We start from the raw sequence: 26,274 nt of genomic DNA on the forward strand, positions 1-26,274 counted from the left end.
CCTCTTAAAGACTCACAGCAGCGACGGTCACCAACAGAATCGGTCATCATTCAGTGTTACTCGCCTTCGAAAGATAGACTGACCACACAGAAAGCTGTTTCTTAGTAAGGAGGAGGGTGGAAGCCCCCCACCCCCACTGTCATTTTTATAAATAAACTTGCCCCCGTTATGACTGGCATGTGACTTCCTGTGTCTGGCTGCTAGAGTGAGCCTTTGTAGTCACATGATGCACGAACGCATTATAGAACACAGAACAAGCGCGTGGAAAAACACTGCAAACAGGTCTGGACTCCGTCGGTCGCACAACTTGTGCAGAGAGCGGCGCAGTGTCAAATGCATAATTCAGACCATTCCCGTGACAGAGGCAACGCGGTCGACGCTGAAATGCTTGTGAAAGTGTTTCTGGAGTCACGTTTCAAGCATGTTACATGTCTTGAAATGAGATTTGACCTTTGGGCTGCACAGATGAACACAGGCCGCAGTAAAATTGACCCCTGACACCTTTGTCTTCAGCTCCACTTTAGTCACACCATGGCTTTACTTTTGAGAATTACAGTGCAATATGGACAACATATTTACAATGTATAATTTTCCATTCATTTCAATTACATGCTGGACTACCAAGGGCAGTATTACAAATTTAAAGAAGCCTTAAAATGGGTGCAGCCGGCAGGAGGCACAATTAAAGATGTCTACTCTCTACTCAGCTTGTAGCGATGCTAATGCAAATTTTGCCAGTTCATTAGGTACACTTGTGGCATAATGTATTCTAATAGAACAGCCCTGCAGGAAATCATAGCTTCACCAAGGTTGTTGCATTCAGCATTTGTTTAGCTGAGAGAGCAGCTGATTCGACTGTTTCCTATTTTGGGGGCTGCGGTTTGTAGTACTGTTGAACTGTATCCATTTTTTCAGTCTGTGTGCTATCTGTATATACGTGTTCACAAAACAGGGAGAAAGGGAACTGTAAACTGAAGGAAAGGTTTGTAGATTTAACCACTAACTGACTTAAAATCTTTTCGTTATCCACTTGAAACACTTTCAAACACCGCTTTTAACTCTTTTGTTCGAAATAAATAACGGGTCCGTATTATTTTCAGTCAATCAACCTTCTTTCCTCATTGGAAAAAAAAGAAAATTATGTAAGACTGCACTATTATGCTCTCCCCCGGCCTCATGTTTCTTATAATTTGCTATGGAAACGGCGCCCGGTTTGCCGCTCACCTGCTCAGCATGTATAGAATGTAGGCGGCTGCAGTCTGCACCTGAGCTGAGAGTAATTTGTGCTCGTTTATTCCCCTTTTTCTCAGTCTTGCCCGCGTGAAAATAACTCAACGCGACCTCAGTGAAATGATTCGGTTGCCTCAGTCCAGCTGCCTGTCTGAGTCCCCCTTTCCGCGGCCCAGCTCACCCCTCCTCCTCCTCCCCTGCTGTGGCTGCAGTAGTTCAACTCCTACAGGCTGTTTGAGTCACGCTGGCTACTGGCCTGGCATCCACCTTCGCAAGCCACAGCCCAGTTCAGCCTGGATCAGGCCTCGTGAAGCGGAGTCTTAACAGGTTGTTCTGCTTCTCAAAAAAAAAAAAAAACTTCCCTTTTGTTTTTGATTAGAGGATTTTTCACATTGTTTACCGAGTTGCATGTGTTTGCGTAGCAGCAAATTGAGGCAAACCTGATTTTATTCATGAAACAAATCCAGTTAAATTCTCCTCCTCAGAGGAAAAAAAAGGTGTATTTTCTTGTTTCAAATAACCTGAAAATGAGCTGCAAACAGTGTAGAATGAAAACCTCCAGACTAATGCGATTTACAGTCGCAAAGCAAAACTTACAAAGCGTTTAATTAAATCATGATTAGAAAGAAGTCTCTTACTAACATTTGCTGCTAACGTTTGACCTTTTCGTTGTGCGACGACTGTTTTCAAAAGCTGGAAGCAGTGTTAGCGTGATAATACTTGCAAATGAGTCAGTGTGCCACTTGAAGCATCTCTTAAGCAACTAATAGTAATAATATGGAGTAAATCTCAGTGACTTAAAACCAAGGAAATGTTGCAAGCACATTACAAAAAGCTACAAAAAGAACAAGTGATTTAAGTGTTTTTCAAAAAATAATCCAGTTATCTTTACATCTGCCAACACAGGCGACTGGATGCACTTAAAGTCACTTATAAGGTATACAAAAGTTGTGTAAAAAGCCATTACAGTACAAAAAACACAAAATGCTAATATATCCAAATCTGCCCGTAAGGCACACGCATCAAAAAAAAGGTATTAAACCTTTTGCCACTGCTGGGTGTAGGGAGAGCCAATCTGCAGGCCGGCGAAGAAGACCTGATAGCGGTGCTTCCACATGATGAAGGCACCGACAGCACAGACGAGGGCCTGGACCAGATTCAGCACGATCTGGAGCAGGAAGTAGAGCGGGAGAGTCCCGGTGACGACCTCACAGTCGCCGACCCCCTCGTAGGTGAAGGTGCGAGCTATCGGGTCGTCGTGGTTCAGAGTGCACACACAGTCCTCTCCCTCCTGCTTGCACGTGAAGCTGCTGGTCTGCGAGTAGTGGTGCCCAGCGAACGCCGTGACCAGCACTGATATGACCAGGCCAATTGTGCACAAGACAAAGTACAGGAGCTGCAGAGAGAGAGAGAGAAAAACAAAAAACAAAAACGTGAGGCCGTGCACTTTCAGTTTGATCAGAAAAACTTTTTATTTATTTTTTTATATTCAACTGCTTCTTTCATATTGTAATCTGGCTCTTGCTCTTTAGTCAGTTGTCTCATGATCACCCCAGCGTGCCAGAACTGGAGCTTAGAAACAGACATTGCTGGCTCGGTGCCCATGGCATGCTCAGTTCAAAGAGATTACCCACAATACCACAGGGCAAGGCCTGACCTCTCAGAGTAGGAGACACCGTGCATGTTACACTTCCCTGCAGCTGCACCCGCCTTCCACCTTCAATGCACGTCCGAGCACACTGAACAACAGAGGGCGACTAAAAATACTGTTGCAAAAAACGCGACGGGGGCTTTGTGTCGTTTATGCAACTGCGCAGTCTCAAATAGCACTAAACCTTCATCTTAATCCACCGCTTATATAACGCGAGGCCTCGTTCGCTGGCAGTGTTTTGCTTTCGGTTACACGCTTGCTTATGGAATTATGCAAGTGATGAGTGGTGCTTGATTTGAAATGCTGTTTGTGTTAATTGTGGAACAGCTGCGAGGTCTGGAGAACAGTCGGTTTTGCGGGGCGATGCACTGTGTGTGTGTGTGCAACAAGTGCACCGAGCAGCTCAAGACGACGCGAGGCACTATCACGATCCACGTGGTGTCCTGAAACACCCGACGAAGTGTTCTCACATGAAGAAACGAGGTCGGGGCTCCCATCTGATAGCGCAGTAACATTTATCGCCAGCAACATCTCCATTTACAGCACGTTTCCTTTTTGCTCACCCCATTTGCACCAGAGGCGAATGAAATAAATAAATGAGCTCGCAGCAAAGCCATAAATTCTTGAGGGAGCATATAGTGTAGCCATGGGTTCATCGAGCTGTTTGAACGGCTGACATTAATAAATTAAAGCCCATTTGTTTTGAGGGCCGGAGAAAGAGACACGGACAGAGTAATTGCATCTGTTCTGAAACACGCATTATTAACAGATTTGGTCGAAAATGCTTTATTTGGCCTTACTTTTGATAAATCGTGGATGAGGAAATGAGGAAAAAAAGAGACGTATGGCTGGAGTGCACACCGTAATGCAAGATTACAGTGGAAAATCTTGGTCTGTCGTGCTTCAATTAGGAACAATTCATAATAAATTCTTCATCAGTGTGAATATAACAATATATATAAGCACTGGCATTCTAACATACCTCTCCACATTTGTAAACCGGCTACACTTTTTAATACTGTTTTCTTTTTTAACACTATCTTGAGTCATACGCCCGTTTTTTGAACCTGGTATGCAGACAGAGAAGTGGATGCCGCTTCCAAGGAAACAATGGCCGGCTGATTTTAATTGCCTCGAAATTCCAGCTGCATACATTGTGCGGCTAATTAACGATCAAGTGGCTTTAATGAAAGCACTCCTCCACTCGCAGGGATCCCTGTAGAGCCTTTTTTTAAGCAGGAGCGGAGTTAAAATTATTTTCTCCCTGACAGTTGCGGCTCCCTAAGCACAGGCCTTGCACTGTGTCGAGCAATGTTCTCTGCAAAGGTCTCGTGTCTGGGACGTAAACTGACCCGTTTAATCATGACTTTAACTGCAGACTTATATTCTTTTCGTCTGCCAAGAGCCTCGTCCTGGATTGATTTGGAGATTTTGGGATTTTGCGGAAATCGTGAACCCACCTTAACGATGAATTGCATAGAAGTCCTCTCATCGGGGAGGTAGGTGATGCAGTACAGGATGAAGCCCAGGATGGAGACTAGACACAGCTGCAACAACACACCAGAAAACATACAGCAATCATACGTCATGAAATATCAATTTCTGCATCACAAAGATTGGAATAAACCCATGCCTTCCAGCGATGATGGAGTTTCAACTATACTGTACCTTGTTGCCATAGCATGCAGTGCATGTTTATGTATTTGTGTTTGCATTACACGAACACGAGAAAGTTATTCCCGCCAAGGTTTTGCAGGGATGTTTCTTAATATTGCATGATTCAGCAGAAAGCTCCCATCTGATTACATTACTCTGTCTTCTCCCTCTCTCTCTTTCTCTTGCACACAGACACACTCACACTCTCTATCTCTATCGGTTCAGCGTGATTGGAGTCTTGTGACTAACGTGCAGGATCTCATTTAAATGTTTTTGCCAGGTTCTTAAGCACTCAGGATTTTCTGGAAAGTTCGTGATGACCTCAGTGTTTTTCACTCGGCTGTATCTCGTGAGGATCTAACTCGGGATGTTGGTGTCCGAGGATGTTTTTCGCGAGCAGATGGCATCTTTGATAGGCCCGGGATGGAGAACAAATACGAACAACTGTGTTCTGTCCTTACAATGTGACCTGAGCTCTCGTTCCAAACGTTGATGACAAGTAAAATGTACCTTTTTTTTTTGTTGTTTTATGTATTACTAATTTCAGAGAGCAAGCATCTTCAATTTTAAGTGCACTTTAACCGAATGTTCATTAACTTCCAGCGTGATATGTGTTACTGTCAACAAACTGCAGCTTTGTGTGCCACTTCAAATGAAATTTCAGTGTTTACTGTTTAACTGACACTCAACTTTAATCTTTAATCCCTCTTGGGAAAAAAAAAAAAGACCACAAAACTTTAACCGTCCTAGTCTCTTTCACTTCAACTCAAATTTGAGCTCCTTTTGATGCTTGCAGGAATTTTTCTCGTTTTGAAATTCCACATTTTTCACTCACAAACTTAATTAAAAACAACATATTTTAAAGCTAAACTGCCGCGTGTTTGTGGTGGTGCTCAAAGGTCAAAGCAATGGCATGCTGTGGTTGGATGACTTGTCTCGTCTCGCCAGATGTTGAGGACGTCTTGGGCGTAAAGCACAAACAACAGAAGGTGCAGGCGGACTCGTGTAACAAAGATGGACCAGAGATGCGGGTGTATGCATTCGGATGAATGTGACAGATGGAGATTTATCAGAACATGACAATGGCAGTGATTTCCCATGCCTACAGTGTGCGTCTGGTTGAGACAGGCTGGTAAGGGCCTGGCGTTGACATGCAGTATGGTGAGGAAGGACAACACACAGAGGGGTGTAGCTGGGGGTCATGCAGGAGTAACAGAAACAGGAGACTCGGGTCCCATGCAAACAAGAGAGCACAGAGGCCGACGATAGAGCAGAAGGATGGAGCTTACAATGATCCCAGCCCAGTGTGGCGTCTCCCTGGCCAAAAGTGACGGGCTGATGGCCAACATAAGGAAGGCCACGGCCGTGACAGCCACCCCCAACAGCAGCTGGAGCAGGGCGACAAGCAGAGGGAAGCGACACACTCTGCACTTATGGCCGCCGTCCTCTGGCGCTGGGCTGTCATCTCTCTTCTTCTCGCCCTCCTTCTTGTCTGAGGAACCTTTCTGCCCCTGTCCCATTTCTCCTCCTGTCTCCACACTCTTTTCCCCTGTCTTTCCTCACGACTTTTTACTGTTGCAGTGTTTGGGTTGGGCGAGCCTGTCTGCTGTCGTCTTCGCTCCCCTTTTCGCTTCCCCTCCCCGCCTTCCCTCACCATAAGCCCTGCTCGGCTGCTATTTGGAAACAGAGAAGGCTCTGAACTAATATGGAAAACATTTGGACTGGATTCCTAAAGCGGCTCCAGTGCCACATATAGAGCAGGCAGCATACTGAGGAGGAAAGGAAGCGGAGGGAAGGGAGGCAGGAGGACACGAGGGGGGGATTCCAACACACGACACCGGGATCGTTTCTCTCTTGTAGTCACATTTAAGAGAAGAAAGGGAAAGTACAGAATCAGCAGGTATGAGTTAATGAAAAGCCAGCACAGAGGAGGTCACACTTCATTAGAGAGTCGAAGTGACTGGATCTTTCTTTGTCAGCACTGTTACACAAGAGAGCCATATGCTGCCAGCCAGAAAACAGTCACATGACTCACAGGAAGGAGTAATGTGATCATGAGGCATATGAGGGCATTACAGGGGCTCAGATTTTAGTGTTTTGGAACAGTTCACTTTTCACAGGAGGGGGGGGGCAGGTGTCACTTACGAGCTCATTAACTTCCTGGAGCCAACATGTAAAACTTTTGTAATGTGTGATAACATATTTTAATGAAAAATCCTGGGTGTTTGATTTTTATCTTTTATCACTGTGGTGGGCTAATAAAGCAAATTCAGTGACTTTGAATTATTCTTGGAAAACGTGATTCATTATTTTTTTTAGACAGCAGTTCTTTTAGCACACCAGACAAATGAAAAGTCACAAAAATAATAATTAAATAATTGAAAACGCTCAGATGAAGGTGGGAGAGCGTTTCCAACGCCGAGGACCGCGACGCACGTGTTTGAGCACACAGCTGGGCCGGTGCCATGGTTACTGACAACGCAGCTTTGGACGGGCTGCTGTGCGAGTAGGTTACCTTGCAACAACATACAGCGACAGACTGCACGGGCGCACTTTATACACTTGACAGATGTCGCTCCGTGTTTACGCTCCGTGTTTACTCCGCGCGGCGAACCTCTCTGTTTACGCCGAAGATTTGACTGCGTGGATTCGGAAAATGTTAATTCACCACTTTCAGGCTCAGCGCTAAAGAAGCAAACAAACACTATCGTGGCAGATAAGAAGAGGGGAGGACGTGCGTGCCCCTTGTAATCTGTGAATGTGGAATGTCACACTGGAACACACCTATCCCGTCACAAAACAGCCCCTCACTTCACTTGTAACTTTTGGAGAGAATAGTGTTGGGTGCAAATAATAATAATAATAATAAAAAAACGCTGCTGTGGCGAACTGCTGCTTCTGTGGATTAATATTCTGCCTCTCCACGCTCGTGTGCCTCTGCTACCTTTTGCGCATGAAACACGTTTCGGCAACCAGGTCAAAACGGTTTGGACTAGATCGCTATAGGAACAGCAGCGATCGCTGTTATAATACAGACAAGGTCTAATTACCGGACTTTGTGCTGGTGCAGCCTACACGTGAGTCGGAAGCCGTTCCCGACCGGAGGCGCGCGTGCGCTCTAACCACAGAGCCGACGGCTTTGCAAAGCGGCAGCTCAGGGAACTATAGACATCAGTCTGAAGCGCAGCTCCACTGGAGGACACGCAACGTGCACCATCTCCCTCAGCCGTTCGCGTGTGGGTCGAGGAATAACAAACATTCCCCGAAGAAGCTCGGGAGCGGATAACCAGCAGCAGCAGCAGCAGCAGCAGAAGAAACAGCAGCAGCAGAGAAGTGATGGATGAAAGAATACCGCATTTACAGGACAGGCAGTTCATGGAGCACGCAGATTTCTTGGGGTGAGTGCATGTCGCTTTTGGCAAACTCTGTCAAACTAACAAACTGCCTGGACAGCCTAGAGAATAATCGGACACTTTCCTTTTTTTTTTTACTTTAGGGTGGATTACCCCTCTCTCTACATGTGCAAATCTAAAAGAGGAATAAAACGAGAGGATGGTGGAAAGGTAAGTTTTTATACGAAATATAATATATATATATTTTTGATTTTTGATTTTTTCCTTGGATTAACCAACATTTCTATGTGTATCAAACTTAACAAGATTTAATTATTTTTTCATTTCAACACAGTAAATGCATGCATTTTTATTTTTTTATTTATTTTTTTGCCATCAGGACGCATACAAGTTACCACACCGGTTGATAGAGAAGAAGAGGAGAGACAGAATCAATGAATGTATCGGCCAGCTAAAGGATTTGTTACCCGAACACCTCAAGCTCTCGGTGAGATCACGACACGTACTGTTCGAAAGGTTTTACGCGCTTTTAACTGAATTGTTTTATTTGACGCGGGTCTCGATTTTCCTCCACAGACGCTCGGGCATTTGGAGAAAGCGGTAGTCCTGGAGTTAACGTTGAAACATTTGAACGCCCTGACTGCTGTCACCGAGCAGCAGCACCAGAAGATCATTGCTTTGCAGAATGGTAAGATGATGAAATGAAATGTTGATGTACAAGTTTTGGAAGAAACTGCGATATTCGGTCATTTTTATGTGAAACTAGATTTTATCGGTTAACTGGTTTGCGAAACTTTATTACTCTCGTGTTCACAACAACAGAAAATCTACATGAATGTAACAAACGAGTAACTGGGACAGGAAGCAAGGTGCATTTTGAGAATACTTGATAAAGTTCAAAGCCGATCTGTTCTCTTTCAGTATGCAGACAGGCAAACGTGCTGTCTACAGACGCTCGCCTTATCTTGTCACTGGTTCTGATGTGCAAAACAATGATCTGTTACTCTCTGAACTCGTTGCTTCGCAGGAGACCGGTCGATGAAGTCTTCCATTCATGCTGATCTGGACGCGTTCCACTCCGGGTTCCAGGCCTGTGCCAAAGAGGTCCTGCAGTACCTGAGTCAGTTTGAGAACTGGACGGCACGAGAGCAGAGGTGCGCGCAGCTCATCAACCACCTTCACAAGGTGTTGGCGCAGTTCCAGCCCGGCGCGCCGCCCCTCCAGCACCAGCTACCCGCCGGGGACGCACAGGACGGGCAGAAATCCGACAGCCAAGCCAACTGTGTCCCGGTCATCCAGAGGACCCAAGGCGGAGAGCTCAACGAGAATGACACAGACACGGACAGTGGATACGGGGGCGAGGCAGAGAAGAGCGACGGCAAAGAGAAAGAATGTGAGCGCAACAAGGCGCAGGGACCCAAGGCGGTGAAGATCAAGCAAGAGTTTGGAGATGATCGAGCTGCCAAAAAACCAAAGATGAACTGGCCCGTGAACGGGTTAGGGGGCGCAGACCCGTCCAGGCCCGATCTGGCGTTTATGAACTCTCTGATGGGAATAAGCAATGCGGGACAGCAGACACCAATTTGCATGCCTTTCTACTTCATCAACCCCTCAGCCGCGGCGTCTTATATGCCCCTTTTCGATAAAAACAACATTGAAAAGTACATGTACCCAGCTGCGGCGGCGCTCGCATCCCCTTTCCCCTGGTTATATCCCGCGCACGCGTCAGCAGCGGCCGCCGCGGCCGCCGCTGCCGCCTTCCCCGGCCTGTCTGCGCACTTTGGAGCCTCTTCTCAGGCCAAGGACTCCCTCTCTCTAGACAACGACGGGTCACACGAGGCCGACGAGACCTCACCTGAGGAGCGCGAGGAAAGTCACGCAAGTGATGAAGGAGAAGATGACGTGGGTGACGCGTCCCAGGAGAGCAAGTGCAGCCCACACGACCACTTTGCAGCTTGTCAGTCGAGCTAATTAGTCTGTGTTACCTTTCTGTGCATTGAGTTTGTGTATTTTCATTTTTTTTTTGTTTTTTTTTTTTTTAAATTAGGCTAGGGCTTTGACGGATGAATTTCTCGTGCAGAGTGTCTTGGCGAAAACGGGGCAGTTGTGACAGCGTGTGCCTTTTGCACTTATGCTATAACTAAACAATCTGAATGACCATCGACAATGATTGACACTACACGGCTGTGTTGTGCTGGAGTTAGTTTTTTATCCTCTTTGATAAAATATTTTGACATGGCAGCGTTGGTGCCAAAAAAAACAAAAAAAAAAAACAACAAAAAAAAACTTTGAGTACTGCAACAGTGCGCAATATCCCAATCAGTGAGTCTCTTTGGATGTATATGAAGTTGCAACTGACCTCTGCCAAGATCATTCACATCTTGGCTCACTCTGACTGTAAATATTATTACCTAAAAGATAGTCTGGTCCATTAACATGTAAATGTACACTAAACGGGCCTATAAAAGAAGTGCTCCTGGAAGTGTAACGCCTACAGTACCTCATCCACAACTTTAGGGAGACTGGGAGGAACATTAATGTCCCTCCCTGAGAAGAAATGAATTGTAAACACACACATCATCTTAAACATTTACAACAGACATAAAAAAAAAAAATAAAAAAAAAAAAATCAGCTATTTTAACAATCAAACATTCCCTCAACTCATCTTTACAAAGGTTTACTCTGCTTTCCTTGGCTTGGTTGTCCTCATGAGGGAAGACAAAACAAAAATAAACACTTGATTCACAAGTGTTTGCTTGACCAGCATATTGTACGCCCCCCCCCCTCCCGATTGAAGCATTTCTGCTCAGAGATGCGGTGACCTCCTGTACCTCCAGGAAACATTGTAGGATAGCACCTTATAGATCTTTGATATTGAATGTACCTGTATTTTCCCAGCTGTTAAAGTTTGTATGTAGGACGATCTTTACTCTTTGAGACGTTAAGTGCACTTTTTTCTGCTTTTACTTCCCCCTCCCCTCCTCCTCCTCCTCCCAGCAGTCACTTTAAAAACATTTTGAAAGTCAGTCCACTGTAGTTCTCTTCAAAGCTTTCTATTGTGTTCGATCGCCTTGATATGAAAAGTATTCCAAGAGAGAAGAGACACTGCTTTCTCTTTAATGCTTTCATGGGAAAGTCATAATTAGATCTTAAAAAAAAAACAAAAAAAAAAAAACACAACACACCAGGACATCCATGATTATATGTTAAACGCTATCAGTATGTAAAACATGAACAAACTTAACAAAACCAGGAAAGAAAACCGTTGCCATAGCCATTTTAGGAACTTTATCTCGGCCTCTTTTCAGATTAACTCCCGCAAGTGTATTGTTGCTCTGCTTTTTTTTTTTTCCAAGTCTCACATGTGACTGAATAAACAGACTGATTTCCATTGTATTTTTGCATACATGACATCGCTTTTGTAGTTCTCCCTCAGCTGGTTTTGCCTCCCATCATCTGTTTTCAACTGTTCTATAAAGTGGCATGTGTGTTTGTAAATAGTTTATTTTTTTCTCTCTCTCTTTGTGAATATACCATGAAGTAAACATGTCTTTGTCAATGTTGTAGAAGTCTATGTTTTTTTAAAAAGAAAAAAAAAGATCTAACTGAGCAACTGTTGCACATTTCGTTAATGCTTTACACATATGCTGTTCTAAATTATTGCTGAGTTGTAAAATAAATATGAAAAACTAAACTCTGCGCTCTTCTTCCTTGTGCTACGCAAATGATCTGTGTCTTCGTGTGTTTAGATGCAAGACTGCTTCAGTGAGCGTGGGCCGATCTTCGCCCAACAATTATATTTAGGTCATTTAGGCGTTAAAGGAAAGAAAATAAGACACCAGGTTAAACACACGCCAAGAGATCTGAGTACAGCGTGAAGAATGGCACTCGTGAGTAAACAATACCAGAAGCAGATAGAACGTTTTGTTACACTACAATCAGCTGACAGGTCACAGTGGAGGAATGTACAGTAAGCCAAGGCTTATGTCATGTGGTAAAAGATTACAGTCAGTCTGTACAGTCTGATGGAAAAAACAAGGGGGCCTCCTATAGACCTGTCAGAAGCTTTAAGCAGGATCAAAATTAGTCTTTGCTGTTGACATTAACTGGCTTACTGGAAGGTCAGTTTAACCTTCATGGGTAATTTCTAAACTCACGATTCGTTTTTTTGAGTTTGTAAGTAATCCTGGGAACATGTAAATCCACACACAAGGTTGGGGAGGAGTATATATGTGAGCGTAATGTCACTTTTGCTTCCTAAATCCAAAAAAAAAAAAAAAAAAAACATTTAAGAAAGGCAACTGGACTTTAAACCTTCACAGACATTTTGCTTCCTAAAGCACTTATCAGGCTAGGGAACAATCTGAACGTTTAAGTGAACGCATTTTGCTTTATTCATTTTCTGTAACCCCTTGTGCTCTGGAGGGTCACGGCGGGACTGGAGTCTACCCCGGCTGTCACTGGGCGATAGGCAGGGGTGCACCCCTGGACAGGTCGCCAGTCTATCTCAGGGCTAACACAGAGAGACAGACAACCATTCACACTCACAACTACGGCCAGTTTAGAATCACCAATGAACCTAAGGAGCATGTCTTTGGACAGTGGGAGGAGAGAAGTCACGCAGGCACAGGGACAACGGATTTTGCTTTATCTTTTACCAAATATGCCATCTCGTTATGAACTTAATTCGAAGCCAAGTAACATAATCGAGACTGTGAAGTTCATACACTAACTTAACTTCTTATTTCATTCTCCTGCAGGAAAAATAGAAAAATAAAACAGTCCTCTAGACTCTCTCCTAGCATGCACAGATCAGGTTTGTACCATTACTGAGTAAATGTCTCCATCTACTGGTGGAAAGCCGTCACAACTTCATTTACATTTACAGACAGTTCTGATCAATCAGGCACCAGTTGCGACACATCCACTTTTGTCAGATGGTTTATTGAACCATGCAATCCATGTCATATCCGCAGCCTGTTACAGCCATACACGTGTCAACACTTTGCAGTATATTAAGGCAGGAAAAAAAAAATAATAAAACAATTAAAAAACGGGTTATGTACAGTCGACATCTTACGGTTTTTCTAGAAGATACGCAGTTGTAAACAGTGACCATAACTATGTGACAGTACTGATCCAAACTACAGTATACATGTGTTGCATGATAAGAAATAAATCGTATGCTAATACATTTTACAGCACGTATCATCACGGTGACGACGGCACAGCAGCAAAGTGGAACCAATAACGTTCTTTTTCGTGGAATTCAAATCACAGACAGTAATTATAGTTTCCTCTTTATTGCCATGCTACTGCCGTATCCCTCGGTCGGACGCCGACATCTGATCTACAATCACTCCTTCAATGTCACCACTAAAGCTTTACTGTACATTTGAATACACCAACTGTGGAATGAATATAAGGCACTTCAATGTGATTAGCAGCTGAGCTACAACCTAAGAGGGGCTTCATACCTTGGCTATTCTGTCTCTGCACACACACACACTCACGCACACACTCTTTTAATTACAGACACACATGCACACACACACACACATAACTGATCTACAACCTAAGAGGAGCTTTCCATCTCGACTATTCTGACTCTTCGTATGCACACATGCAGACAAACGCCATTTGATTCAGTGACTCACTCACACTAGCACACGCTGTAGCTGTAACTATCCACTCTATTATTACATGCCACCATTTATAGACTGAACTAACCGATTTACTGGACTGTGATTGCTCTGCACATTCATATATAGACAATCATGCAACAAGACCTGCAAATCTTTGGCCACCTGATCCTTAAGAAAACAAGCTTAATACATTTGGCAAAAAAAGGAAAAAAAGATTACACTGTGTAGTCATTTGACGACAAAAATAAATCAGCTTAAGAGGATGATCAACACTGTTTGCAGATATCACTTCAGGAATGGAGGACTGCATTTATTTTGTAACTGCAAATGCACCGTTTTGTAATAAAATATACTAATTCGCTAAATAAAGCTGAAATGTAAGAAAACGTATTTACAGTAAGTGATCGTTTTGGTACGAACAAACAGGGACATTCTTCGGTAACAAAACCATTGACCATTTGTGCATAGATTTACCTTCAACAAACAAAGCACAGGAAGAGATTCTGATATGCAAAACGACAGATTCTTCACGGTTTCACTATAGACACGAGGGTGGATCCTTCACTTACACAAGAGCCGGTCGCTAGAGGAATTACAAATGATTTAAGAGATACAGCTCGTAGATTCACATGACAAGATTCTCGAGAATACTGTTCAAAAGGCAAGAGTTTCTAATCACAATGCTAGGGAGGAAACAATACAAATCATTCAGTAGGTAATAAAGGGAGTGTAAAGTACACCAAGCGGATATGTTTATGAAGGAAGTCCATACCCGCCTGATCAAAAGTAACAAGTTCATAGATTGTGAACCAGCTTGGTGCTGTTGCCGTGTTACATTTTCACGCCATCTTTCATTCCCACCAAGTGCTCCATGACTTCCATTTAAAGATTATGCCTTCACGCTAAAGGTCGCCTTCAGGTAATCGAGAAAACAGTGCATAGTAGTGTGCTACGGTGGGGCATCCTGTACTAAGATATCCACTTACAAATCAGTTCTGGTGTGAAACACTTGGCTCTTGAAGGGGGTACAAGATGTGTTCCCTCCAAGTCGAAATGCCTCACACATAGATGCCCTCTGGGTTCAGGCCAGAGGTGAGCGGGCTGTGGAGGACCCGCAGATGGCTGGACATCGCGTGGGATGACACCGGGCGCTTCAGCGAGCCGGTCAGGGGAACTAAATCTGCCAAAGACGCATGAGAAAGAAAGAAAAGGAGAAACACTATAATGAACAGATGGAATTTTTGACCAAAGAGGAAAAACTTGAGTGGTGAGGAATCATTATTGTTCATAGCACTGGTAAAACAAACATTTCAAATCCAAACAAGAACCAATATATTCTCAAATTCCTGATGAATAATATGTATAAAAAAATGCATGATGTAATCCGATGTACTTTTTCTACGGAGGCACCAGGGGGCATGATTGAGCCACGCATGGAATCAGCCAACGCAGGGTATTTTATGGTCAGGCACAAAAGCTCTTGCTGACTTACACACATGCACCGGAAGGTTACTAGGCGATCATCAACACTCAGTTATTACTTTACATAATTGAAAACCACCCCCGTGAAGTGTAATTAGGAGACCCAGTGTTATAAACTATCAAATGATGAAGTGCTTGTCGTGCAGTGAGGAAAATATCTGCTGAGACGTTCAAGTGGACTCGGTCTTTGAAGGTGTGTTGCAAATTATCAGAGGCAGATAACCAACCTGTTCCTTTAGTAAAAGGGTTTTGAGGTTTTCTACATCCTATATGCAACTTTTACGCAATAAACACATAATTTACTGTTTGTGCTTGTACATTTCTGTTCATACATCTGTGCTTACAAGCCTGAATATTCAAGTTGAACATGATTTCTGGCTTCTACATATAAACTTTGCAAACCAAATACAAAGCTCTACGTCGCAAGGTATAATCACAAGCTGGTAGGTAATTGAGTAGCGTAGGGTTTTTCATAACCGGCTGGTGACAGTTACGGACACAGTGCTGTGTTGCCCTTTTCTGTGAACATCCGCTCTGCTGATCTGCTGTAGGATGACAGAGTTTTGGTTCAATAAGCCCATCACAGAAACTGCTGAGCATGTGATAGCAGCGCGGTGGAAGGAGTGAAGGACAGACAGAGGAAGTAAGGTGAATGAATGTCGCCAGATCTGCCTGTATCCAAGCAGCTGTTGGCATGGAGATTATAACTGCCACTGAAGTGGGTAAAAACTAATACTGTACTCTACCCCCATTTTCTCTATCACAAACTCTCAACACACACACACAAAAACACATAGGCTTGAACACAAAGCTGAGTCATTTTCTCTCAGCGGGCTGTCAAGACAGGAGGCCAAAAAAACTAATAAGTGCCTTGGAGGAACAGAAGGACCTCTGCAATATGCAGGCAGACTCAAACACAAACTGCACTCTCTGCACTTAAAAATAAGTCACATGTCGCTGGTGTGAATGACAACCAGCGCCTGCACTCTGACATTCAATTAACTCCTGTCTTGGGTCAGACCAGAGCAGATCAATTAGACGTTAACAACCCCTGTGCCATCAGCTCCATACTGTACCTACAACGTCAGTTCCCTACATGTGATTTGTGCCGACAGCAGGGGAGACCTCGGCACACACAGCACAATAGTGACTGTACTGTTGAAGCACAGCCAGTGGTCTTGCTTCACTTGATCCACTCATTTTAAGTTAACTGTGTTAATTCACTGTCTATTCTGGGGTAATGGGGCAAGACAGACATAACGGACACACACACGCCATACTGATTCAAGTACTTATATTTATATTAATATCCGTATTATTACAAACTGGTGATGTCATCTCCAGAAAGAAATCTTGTATTACGTTACTGCTAATGTTACCTTTAAGAACAGATATCTGGAGATGAAGGCCGAATGCAGTGATGAACCTTAAAATCATGGAACTGGTGTGACCATAGTTTACTTTTATTAGGAACTGGTCACAGGAAGTGCAGCATGATTTAGAGGAGGAGTAAGAAGAAGGAACAAGAAGGAGCAACCACAGTGAGCTGTTAGATGAAGAGCTGCAGGTAGACCTTCCTTATTCTGCACTGCTGTTTACAGACTCTCGCTGAGTGAAGCATAAAATAAAATTGTGGTTGCTCACAGATTGACGGAAAAGTGCAAATTATTGCCCAACTCTTTATTAAAATTGTGTTTGTTTGTTTTGACCCCAGAATTTTTTAACCTCTAGTAATAATTTCTGGAAATGAAATCGTCAATTTAAAATTATGAATAAAAGATTCCTACCTATACCATGACTGCTGTAGGAAGCTTCATCCTCAGTGGGTTCAGCCGGCAGCACTGTGACCTTGGTACCGGTCTGCTTGATGAACTGCTGCAGATTAACCTGCCTCAGCTCCTTAGTCAGCTGCTCCAGCTCATGGTGCATGTCCTTCAACGAAAAAGCACAGACAGAAATGATTATTTAGAGGACGTCTCTCTGAAATTGTGCATTCCTGTTCCTAAATTTGAATCTGATACGTTACTCGACCATCGACTTGCCTCAAGCTGAGATGAGAAACAACTCAGTTCATTTTAACTGCACACCCACACATTTGTTCATTTTAAAGCGCGAGTCTTCCACCTTATCCGAGTCTCTTTATCAGATTTTTTTACGTGATCTTGTTCCCTGGAGTCCAAGAGGGATTTATATAAAACATGATTCATATCACTCAGTGAACTCTGTGGAGATCCATCTTAAGCTTTCTGTAGATCAGCAACAATTCAGGTGGACAGACGCAGGTAGTGATAAGAAATACATATATATATATATATATATATATGCGCATCTCCCTAATCGCTAACTGCAGTACTATTTAGAAATAACTCAGAGAGTACAACAGTGCATTCATATATCTCACCTGCAGTTTCTTACTGCTTTGCCCAAGTGATCTGTCCACAGCTCTACAGCTGCTCTCTAGCTGGACAGCTTGTCTCTCTTGGGCTTTCAGTTCTGCTTTGAACCTGAGGACTTGAGTCCGAGCCTCAGCCTCGCTGACCCACTGGGTTTCCTGCCGCTCCCTCTGCAGCTTCTCCTCCTCAAGGCCTGCCTCTACACCCTGATAGGAAAAAAAGCAGCATTAAGGAAAAATAAGGACAAAACCACAAACTACAATATGCAAACATTCCTAGGAAGATTGTAATACCTCAGTCTCAACCACAATGAACAAAACATTTTTTCAATAGTTTAATATCATGAAAACCTTCCACAGATAGCACACCTGTACCATTGCCAACTTTTCTTCAATTTCCAGTTCGCACCCTTGCAGACGCCCACGAAGCTCCTGCAGCCTCTCCTCCAGCTGTCTCTCGCTCTCTAACTCAATCTGCAGCTCAGTGGCCCAAAACTCTTCCTCCTCCATCTCCACCTCATTCTTCCTCAGGTGCTTCTCCAGCCTCAGGATCTCCTCTACCAACCCTACACCTCCACCTTGGTCACCAATGCACCCCCCACCTCGCAACCCTCGTCCCTCAGCCCAAACTTTTAGCTCAGCCTCATAGGCCTCCAGCTTCTTCTCCAGCACACCGAGAGTCTCTCTTTGTAGACCGACAAGTCTGACCAGTTCTTCCATGCGACAGGCCCATAGGCCAGGGGATGTCGTCCCCATGGCTGGTCCTGCATGTTGATGGTTCCCCCCATTTCCCAGAAGAAGTCTTCTTTTGGCTTCGGCCTCACCGATACGGCCTCCGCCCAGTATCTCCCTAAGGCCTCTGGGTGCGCCGGTGAACGTGAGGGACTTGCGACGAGGTTCACGCCGGCGGAGGGAGCGGTCGTTGGGATGACGTAGCTTCGCGAGTGGTGGGAGGCTCTGGCGATGCAGGCCGCGTTCAGGCCCCCTGAGAGGCGGCCCCTCTGAGGGAGGTCGTTCAGTCAGTGAGGGGCCTGTGCGATGCAGGATCAGCTGGACATCACCAGCATACTGACCCCAGGTGTTCAGAGAAGCCACGGGGCTCTCGTGAGGGGCTAGGTGACGCTCGGTGTCCCTCCATTTTTCTACTAGAGTGTATCTCCCAGTGCGACCTGTAAAATAAGAGTACAATAAAGACGCTTTAAGGAATTTTGACCACTAGGGGGAAGAAAACCTCCAAAATAAACTTGGGGATGTAACAGTGCCATGATAACATGCTGGAAAACAAACCTTGGTCTTATTTCCTTCAGCAGACACAGATGGACATTATCATCTCAAAGAGATGATTGTGACTGCATAATAACTGAAAAGTTTCAACCGACTCGTGCATGTGGTTTCAGAAAACAAATCACTGTGCTTTTTATGTGTGGGATGAAAGCGTTAAGTCTCAGACATGAGCAACTCTTTCACGTTACATTTGATTCAGTGATTTTAACTGAAATAAATTGCTTCATGCTGTTGAGAGAAAACCTAGACACAGTACTTGCAGCAGTGTGTAAACAGAGCTGCTTGTAAAGCAGCAAAGTACCAAATCAATATTGATGTCTGATGACTTAACATGGTGTATATGTTTTTAATCTAAAAGGCAGGGGAGGGGGTGCAAAGAAGTGCTGCTTTTTCCCTTTGGCAGGCGACTGAAAGATGAGTCAGACTTTCCCTCCTCCAACCAGTGCTTTGTGGGAAGTGATGTCAATACATTAGGCTTGAGTGGCCCTGTTCCTGAAGAAGCCATATGGGAAAGAGGGGGTGCTTAGATCCAAGAATGCCTATGACCCACTGTATCTCAGCAGGAGCTTAACATGTAGGCAGGAGAGTCAACATTTTCTTTTACTGCATGAGGACTTCTTTTCAATTAACTAAAACCAACCTAACATCAAGGAAAGACCTAAACGCAGATTTCTAAAAACGTGATGATAAACAGGATGAAAATTCTTTGTCTGCATTGTACTCAAAATATTCAATGTTTGTGGTGTAACTAAACTATCCGAACTACTGGGCCAGTGTATATTGTTTGCCCACTCAAAGATATCAGATTTTATTTTTACTAGTCAACTATTAATGGCTTCAAAGCGTTTCCTGTTTTAATAAATTTCGCTGATTGATTTTTAAATGAGAGCCGGAAACATTATGCTGAAATGTTCTGGTGTAAGTGCACTAAGGTCTTGTACTTGTGATCCAATCGCAATCGAGCGCTTATTTTATGAACCAGGAATTGTTTTACCTATGGCCTGGGCCAGAGCAATCACCACTTCCTGGCAGGTGGTTGCCTCAGTGACCCCACAGACAACCCTCTGGAGTCCATCCACCCAGACCTTGAGCTCCATGTTGGGTCAGAAGCGTGGGAGCCGGATGTGTCGTGCTGGCCCCAACATTATTGAAGGCTTTAGTGGGGCAGGGCAGCAGAAGCCTCTTCGGTTAATTAACTGGGGAGGAAACACAAGCGGAAACAGGAAGCTGTTAGTCAGGATGCACTCAAGGCCAAAATTATAAGGCAATGTCCGTTAACATAAGTGGACGATACAGCAGAAGAAAATGAATACAAGCCACGGGCAGGTTGCTTAGCTTAAGCATTAGACTGAGGTACCAAATTCTCCAGTGTAGAGAAGACTCATGGAGCCACACATGCCAGGACCAGCTGGCCATAATGCTGTTGTTTTGTTCTTCTCTATGAATAGGTACATGTCTGTTGGGGGTGCAGGAAGAATCTGCCAGCAGACATTCCCAAGCCCAGTTCCTGCTTTTGTATAAAGAATTACAAGGAAGCTGTGAAGATTAACTCAGTTATGCACAAACGACAAAAACAGAGAAGGAATGAAAATGTAATTTAAGAAAAGGGAGAGACGGAAGAATCATAAGACAAGGGAGCAGAGCAGGGCTGTTCCATAGTGTATTTATCATCGTTATGGAAGACATTCTTGTCTTCATGAAGACAAACTGATCAAGAAAGTCAGCTTGCGCAAATGTAAACTAGTTGCTCACATGATTTACAAAGCTCACCTTAAAATGTAAACAACGACTGACATACCACAGAAAATTAAACATGCATTTGCATGGAGGGATCCTTCAACGTGTTCTTCAAGGACAGAGTGAATGGTTCTCCGCAGATCTGTAGCACTCTCTGTGGACCTAACCTTCACTGCACCTACACCACCGAGTCAAAAGGTCCTTTTGTTCTCCAGCCCCCACCAATTACACCTCCCCCAGCCCACATATTCCCTATCCACATTCACAAAGTCATCCACACCAGCCTGTCCTACCCTCTAACAACTGCTTTGCTAAATATGGTCAAGACACTGAGCAGCGCTGCAAGTTAAAATGTGAAATGAATTTGGTTATTGTTTATTCTATGAGTTTTCTCAGCGGATCAATGAAAACTTGCAAACAGACGATCTTTTGCACTTTTGCTTTAAAAATACAACTAAATATTGAAATTTCCTTTTTTTTAAAAATGCTTACTGCTCTACAATCAAACCAAAACTTAAAAGTTACTTTTGTTAAAATATGGGTTGAGTATGCGCACCTCTGTCTATTCATCCAATAATTATAGTCTGGACATACGTATGGGCACCAGGTCACCTTTGTCGGCCGTTGGATCACTCTATTCTTGGCACATTCACAGCTGGTGTGAAAGTGCTTTTGTCTTTCTTTCAGACTGCCCTTACATGGCATTAAAAGAGTGAAGGATGGAGAGGAAGAGGAAAACAGTCACACACACAAGTACGCTGAAAGATTCTTCTGCAGTGACCCAAAACACTGTCACCATTTTGTTTAACCCCTTTTCCAGGGAGATATGGAAACAGTAATAGTCACCGAGTAGGTTTTGATGCAAAGCAGGCATAGCGGATCAGCCAGGGGAGAAGGTGTTTGGATACACCGGAGAGGGAAGGGGGGGGAAAGGATGAAAGAATAATAACTATAGCAAAAGTTTAAGACTAATGGCAGCTAAGCCAGAGGGATTTATAAAGAGCACTCCATGGAATACTGCACTGTATATAGCGCTGGCATTAAACATGGTTGCAGGCTGATTCCTTGCACAAGCTAAAGAAGACTCAGCGGGGCTTTTACAAATGTCACTTGCTTTGGTCCAGGCTCGTAACATTTGTATTCATTAACGTTAACCTAGAAAACCCAACTGATACAGGCACAGCGGTGCAGGGCAGAGTGCCATCCTGAGCTCTGCTAGCTCCATTCCTCTGGCCCATCAAAGCCACAGCCTGGGGAGATGCCTGCCTCCTGATCTGTGCAGCTCGTCTTCTGCCAACAGAGGCATTTCGTGAGAGAGAAGAGCATTTCAATTCCTGCTTATTCTATTTAAGCTCAGCTGAGAGATGATCAACTGCAGCAAAAACCCCAAACCCAGATGACTTTAGAGTCAATTTGTTTTCACTCTCGTGTTGGTTGAGCAACACTGACTTGAGATGCATTCCACCCTGAGCAGTGAGGTGTGTGAGCAGCACTGAGCAGCCTGCCTGCCCGGCTGCTGATGACAGTTCTCCAGACCTACAGGAGCAAACCAGGCTGGCAGGGAGAAGGCTTCAACTGGCTGCTGGTGTAAACAAGCTACCATATGCTCCCGTGGGTGTTTCAACACGACCAACACACTCCAGTAACATCCACATTAAAGAAATACCGCAAGGACTTTTTTCTTTTTTTTTTTTCTCTCTCTCTTAAGAAGAAAATATGGAACTGCTCCTTTTAGGGATTTACGATCTCTCAAGAACCATGTACTGGCCCAAGTGTCGTGTAGTTTAGCATTTTGGTGAAAAAGTGGGGTATTTGAGGAAAACAAAATGGGCATTCATGACATTAAAACAAAACCAAGATTGAGCTGATTCCGTGGAAAGCCTGGAGGGCAGCAGCTGAACCAAGTGGAGAAAAATGATCTCACAGGAAAACACGAAAGCTCCACATGCACTAGCTCCTCGAACAGACGCCGTTTCACTCTGGTTCCTGTCCAAATTTGCTGACCATTGTTCACCAAGGAGGAAAACAATGCAGCCATTTCATGGAACACAGTTTAGGAGCTGTAATTTGGAAGGACTTTATATCCTAGCAGATGATTAAAACTAATTTATAATAGAAGGTTCCTGACAATCAACACTCCCACACAGTGTTGCTAATTAAAGACAATAGGATAGCTCTTATGGACTGGAGCGACACCAGTCTTCTCCGGTGCTTAAATCTTCCTGGCTATTGCTTAGCAAACTTAATTCAAATTGCACACCCTGTAGAGCAGCATGTAATTACTAGCAATTTATACTCAGCTGTAATTGGTAACAGATCTGTTGTGAAATAGATCTCTGCGAGCACCCCGAGACAGACGCTGGTTTATTGTGGAGGCACTGTCGGTGAGTGGATTGGAACAAACTCAACATATCTCCGTTTCCTTTTCATTTTTTTTCTGCAGATAAGCATCAAGTTCTACAACTACAGAAACAAGTATGACCCCTGTTGCTTAAATCACTTTAAAAAGGCAGGACTTTGCAATGAATTTACAACACGCTGACAGGACGGAACCATTGTGGTTAAAATTTAAGGGTCCAGGGGTGATAAGAAGATAAAGAAGACCCTTGTCACAAATATGCCAGCCTGGTGTGTATACAATGCCCAGTGCGAGTGTAAACATTACAGGGCATGGTAAAGACCAGAGACAGGCCTTGATCCTGTAGAGTGGAAACTGATAACATCCAGGGTATGCATTCCTGGGCTGTGAGAATGCAACAGGCCATGACTAAGAGATAAGAAAACTATGGGTCTCTATGCTCAGCATGCAACAGCGATGCAGTGACACATCAAAGAGCATCCGTGTCGGATAATCATTAGAGAATGAACAAACTTCCGCTGGAAAGATTCTAAATAAATCTGAGCGCAATCATCAAGATGATGATACTGAAAAACAGACTTGCTGTAATGACTTTCTTCTTCCTTCCATAACCAGCTTCTACAATGGCAATGTCAAACATCTGCAATAAAACAGCTGTAGTTGTATGAAGGTTTTTAAAAACAACCTGAAGCATCAGAGTAACCCCAAATCAAAGACAAAATCAACCATGTATTACCCTTCACTCAGACCTCTTCACCCTGAAGATGGGAGGGTGTGTGGGATTAAACCCACATCCAGTCACGCTACACACTCCAACAGCTCCTGTGAGCTCTCCAGTGGCCCCTGCCCCGGAGCTAGACTCCCCTCTCTCTCCAATTCTCTCTCCTCCACTCTGCCTGGTTGATATTAAACTATTAGGAGCTGAAGCAGCCTCCCCCATTTGGGAGGTCAGCGCTGGCAGAATCTCGAAACATCTGGACGGCACGTTCAGCCAGCAATAATGCCGCCTTTGTTCCCTTGCCATATTCACTGCTCACTGGCCAGCTCTGGGGAGCCAGCAGGCCAGGCAGCAGGCTCCTGCAGCAGGGCAGAGGCTCAAGCGGCAACACGGCGGGGGCAACGACAGGCCTCGGGCCAATTTATACATGTTACTGCGGTCTGTGAAACCATCCTCTGGTGCTGAATCACACTCCTGCGTATGAGCATTTATAAAAACTAAAATGGGTTTTACAGGAGCAGCTGGGACGGGCGCTCACAAACAGAAAGGGCCAGATTTAATTTTCCAGTCTGTTAGTGGGTGTTTTAAGCCTGGTCCTTCATGGTGCTATGACACACTTGAACGGAGCGAAGACCACCAAATTATACGATTCTATTTCTAAACTTAAACAAACCATCAGGAGACTAAAACTTGGGAGTGCAACGACTCCACAGGTTGCTTCTGCACCAATAGGTGTGCATTTTAAAGTGGTGACTGTGGTAACTGTGGAGGATTTCATGCCAAGTTTCTGTTTATATGAATGATGCATAGAGACTTAAGGGAAAAAGTAAAGCTTGAAATAATTGCAAATGATGGTGCTTCTGGCGAGGGAAAGAACTGAGGAAAAGGGACCAAGGAACATTTGAGATGAACCTTCAAAGTCTGTCAACAGAAGACACATGAAATGACTTTAAATTATAGTATTTCTCAAGTTAATGGAATATGTCTGTTTTAACAGTGATACATTTACTATGAACATCCTAAAAAGACAAAAAACATGAGCACCTTTTAGTGTTAAGTTGGACCTCTGTCTCGTTTAGTTGGTGTCGAGTGGGACGAGGCTCTAGAAATGGCGATAATGGGCTGTGGTGGCTTCAGAGAGTAGCCCAACTATTACTACTACAGAAATGTTTCCGTTATCTCAGCCTCACAACTACAAGAGGCTCGGCCGCAGCACACCGCCGCTATAATTAGGCCCGCGCAATAATGGTCTTACCTCTGAGGAACAAACAGGATTGAAGTCGGTGCTCTCTATCCGAGATGGAAGTTTGGGAGCAAAACACAGGTAAAAGGCGTGAATTCCGCAAAATCTCTCCTCCTCCTCTTCCTTCACCACTGCCCAGTAAATCACTTCCCAACGAACTGCGACAAAGTCACGTTTTGGAAAACAGAACAAGAAGGCTACCCGAGCCCGATAAAAAAATAAAAAAATAATAAAAAAAAAAGAAAGAAACAAGACAACAGACGTTTCAGTTCGTTCGCCGAAAGTTTGCGTCCGTCCTCCCTGGGCAATAGTCGTTTTGCGGTCTCACCAATAAGCTGCGGAAAATGCCCCTCTCCCCCGTTTCATTACTCCTGCTGGTAAATACATCGCATTGGAACTGGGACACCGCAAGGCATTGTGGACTGTTTAAAGCTGCAACACACTCCGAGGGGGGAGGATGCCTTCGACCAACTTTTACACATCCAGGACCTCTAAACACAAGAATGATGCCGTGCAGACTTTTATTACTTTGATAAGCTGCTATCTAAAACACACGAAGGCTGAGTCCTATTATCTCACCCAGACCTTGAGAAATCTCACAGAAATGAGCAGCTCACTTGTATTGTTCCTAGAGTATCAGCCTTAAAACTACTGTAGTGTGAAACGATTGGCTTGCTTATGTTTTGACATGTAACAACAACATCTAAATCTAAAAATAAAAATGTAGAAAAACTCAACGTATAGTAAATTACACCCCGGTCTAAAGGTTTACAACAAAGTCAACCTTCCCTGTAGAATAGAAGCAAAACGCTTGAAAAACAATGAAAACACCTTGATGAATCTGGTAAAGAATATCCAAAATTATTAAAGAAAGGAAACTTGACTAAGACGGTCATTCAAGTTCTGAAATTAAGAAGCTTCTTGGATGAGTGGTGAAACATCTTCAAGAATCTCTACAAATTCTGTTGCCTTTTTTTAAAAAAAAAGCTTTTGGATATACTATGAACTGGAGGACTGAGAACCTTCACAGACTAGTAAAGAATACATATTATGAAATAAATTAACAAACAACTCACTCTACAATAGTCAGTCCACACCGTAGGCTATTATATTTCCATATTATATGTTTAAGAATTCATAAATGCGTGATGTTCCCTGCAAAAATGTGTGGATGAATTAAAACACAAACCTTACCGGAGCATCAGATGAAATCTTTGGCAAGCGTGACTATGTACAAATGGAGGCTTACTGCCCTCTTGTGACAGAACAGCCCTTCCTCTTGTAATAAAACATCAACTGGATAACATTTTATTTTCTCAGAAATCCACTGGGCTTTCCAGGAACCAGCAGTGATTTAATCGTGACTTTAAAACGCACGTCATAGGTATTGCACCATTAGAAGTCTCTTTTAAAGCTATACAGAGTCACTTTATTTCACAAAAGTGTATGCAAAGTAATCACTTTAATATCTTTGTCAAATCAGTCTCAAAACTATGGCACAGCAGATCTTTATCATTGCAAAC

At 43.9% G+C, this 26,274-nt stretch overlaps 3 protein-coding genes across 5 annotated transcripts; 1 reads left to right on the forward strand and 2 right to left on the reverse strand.

Moving 5' to 3' along the window:
* Window positions 1–1,391: 1,391 nt before the first annotated feature.
* On the reverse strand, window positions 1,392–6,303 carry sspn (sarcospan (Kras oncogene-associated gene)). The gene is made up of 3 exons (XM_084554571.1): window positions 5,827–6,303; window positions 4,342–4,428; window positions 1,392–2,626 (listed from the first exon to the last, which is right to left on the reverse strand). Exons 1-3 carry the CDS (start codon window positions 6,055–6,057, stop codon window positions 2,267–2,269), a joined length of 678 nt encoding a protein of 225 aa, XP_084410697.1. The 5' UTR covers window positions 6,058–6,303; the 3' UTR covers window positions 1,392–2,266.
* A 1,404-nt stretch (window positions 6,304–7,707) lies between these two features.
* bhlhe41 (basic helix-loop-helix family, member e41) lies at window positions 7,708–11,536 on the forward strand. Its single transcript, XM_084554569.1, has 5 exons — window positions 7,708–7,935; window positions 8,034–8,100; window positions 8,270–8,377; window positions 8,467–8,578; window positions 8,918–11,536. Exons 1-5 carry the CDS (start codon window positions 7,874–7,876, stop codon window positions 9,859–9,861), a joined length of 1,293 nt encoding a protein of 430 aa, XP_084410695.1. The 5' UTR covers window positions 7,708–7,873; the 3' UTR covers window positions 9,862–11,536.
* A 939-nt stretch (window positions 11,537–12,475) lies between these two features.
* Window positions 12,476–25,695, reverse strand: rassf8a (Ras association domain family member 8a). 3 transcript variants are annotated; one of them, XM_084554567.1, is made up of 6 exons: window positions 24,764–25,695; window positions 19,689–19,890; window positions 17,786–18,579; window positions 17,420–17,617; window positions 16,806–16,950; window positions 12,476–14,716 (listed from the first exon to the last, which is right to left on the reverse strand). In XM_084554567.1, the coding sequence occupies exons 2-6, from the start codon at window positions 19,789–19,791 to the stop codon at window positions 14,595–14,597; spliced, it is 1,362 nt and encodes a 453-aa protein (XP_084410693.1). In that variant the 5' UTR covers window positions 19,792–19,890; window positions 24,764–25,695; the 3' UTR covers window positions 12,476–14,594. The 3 variants fall into 3 exon arrangements, with proteins under 3 accessions (XP_084410693.1, XP_084410691.1, XP_084410692.1); XM_084554565.1 differs by having other exon boundaries at window positions 17,780–18,579; XM_084554566.1 differs by lacking the exon at window positions 24,764–25,695 and adding an exon at window positions 23,527–23,606 and having other exon boundaries at window positions 17,780–18,579.
* Window positions 25,696–26,274: the final 579 nt, after the last annotated feature.

This window comes from Chelon labrosus, assembly GCF_963514085.1.
Source record: "Chelon labrosus genome assembly, chromosome: 11".
NCBI classification, from domain to species: Eukaryota; Metazoa; Chordata; class Actinopteri; order Mugiliformes; family Mugilidae; genus Chelon; species Chelon labrosus.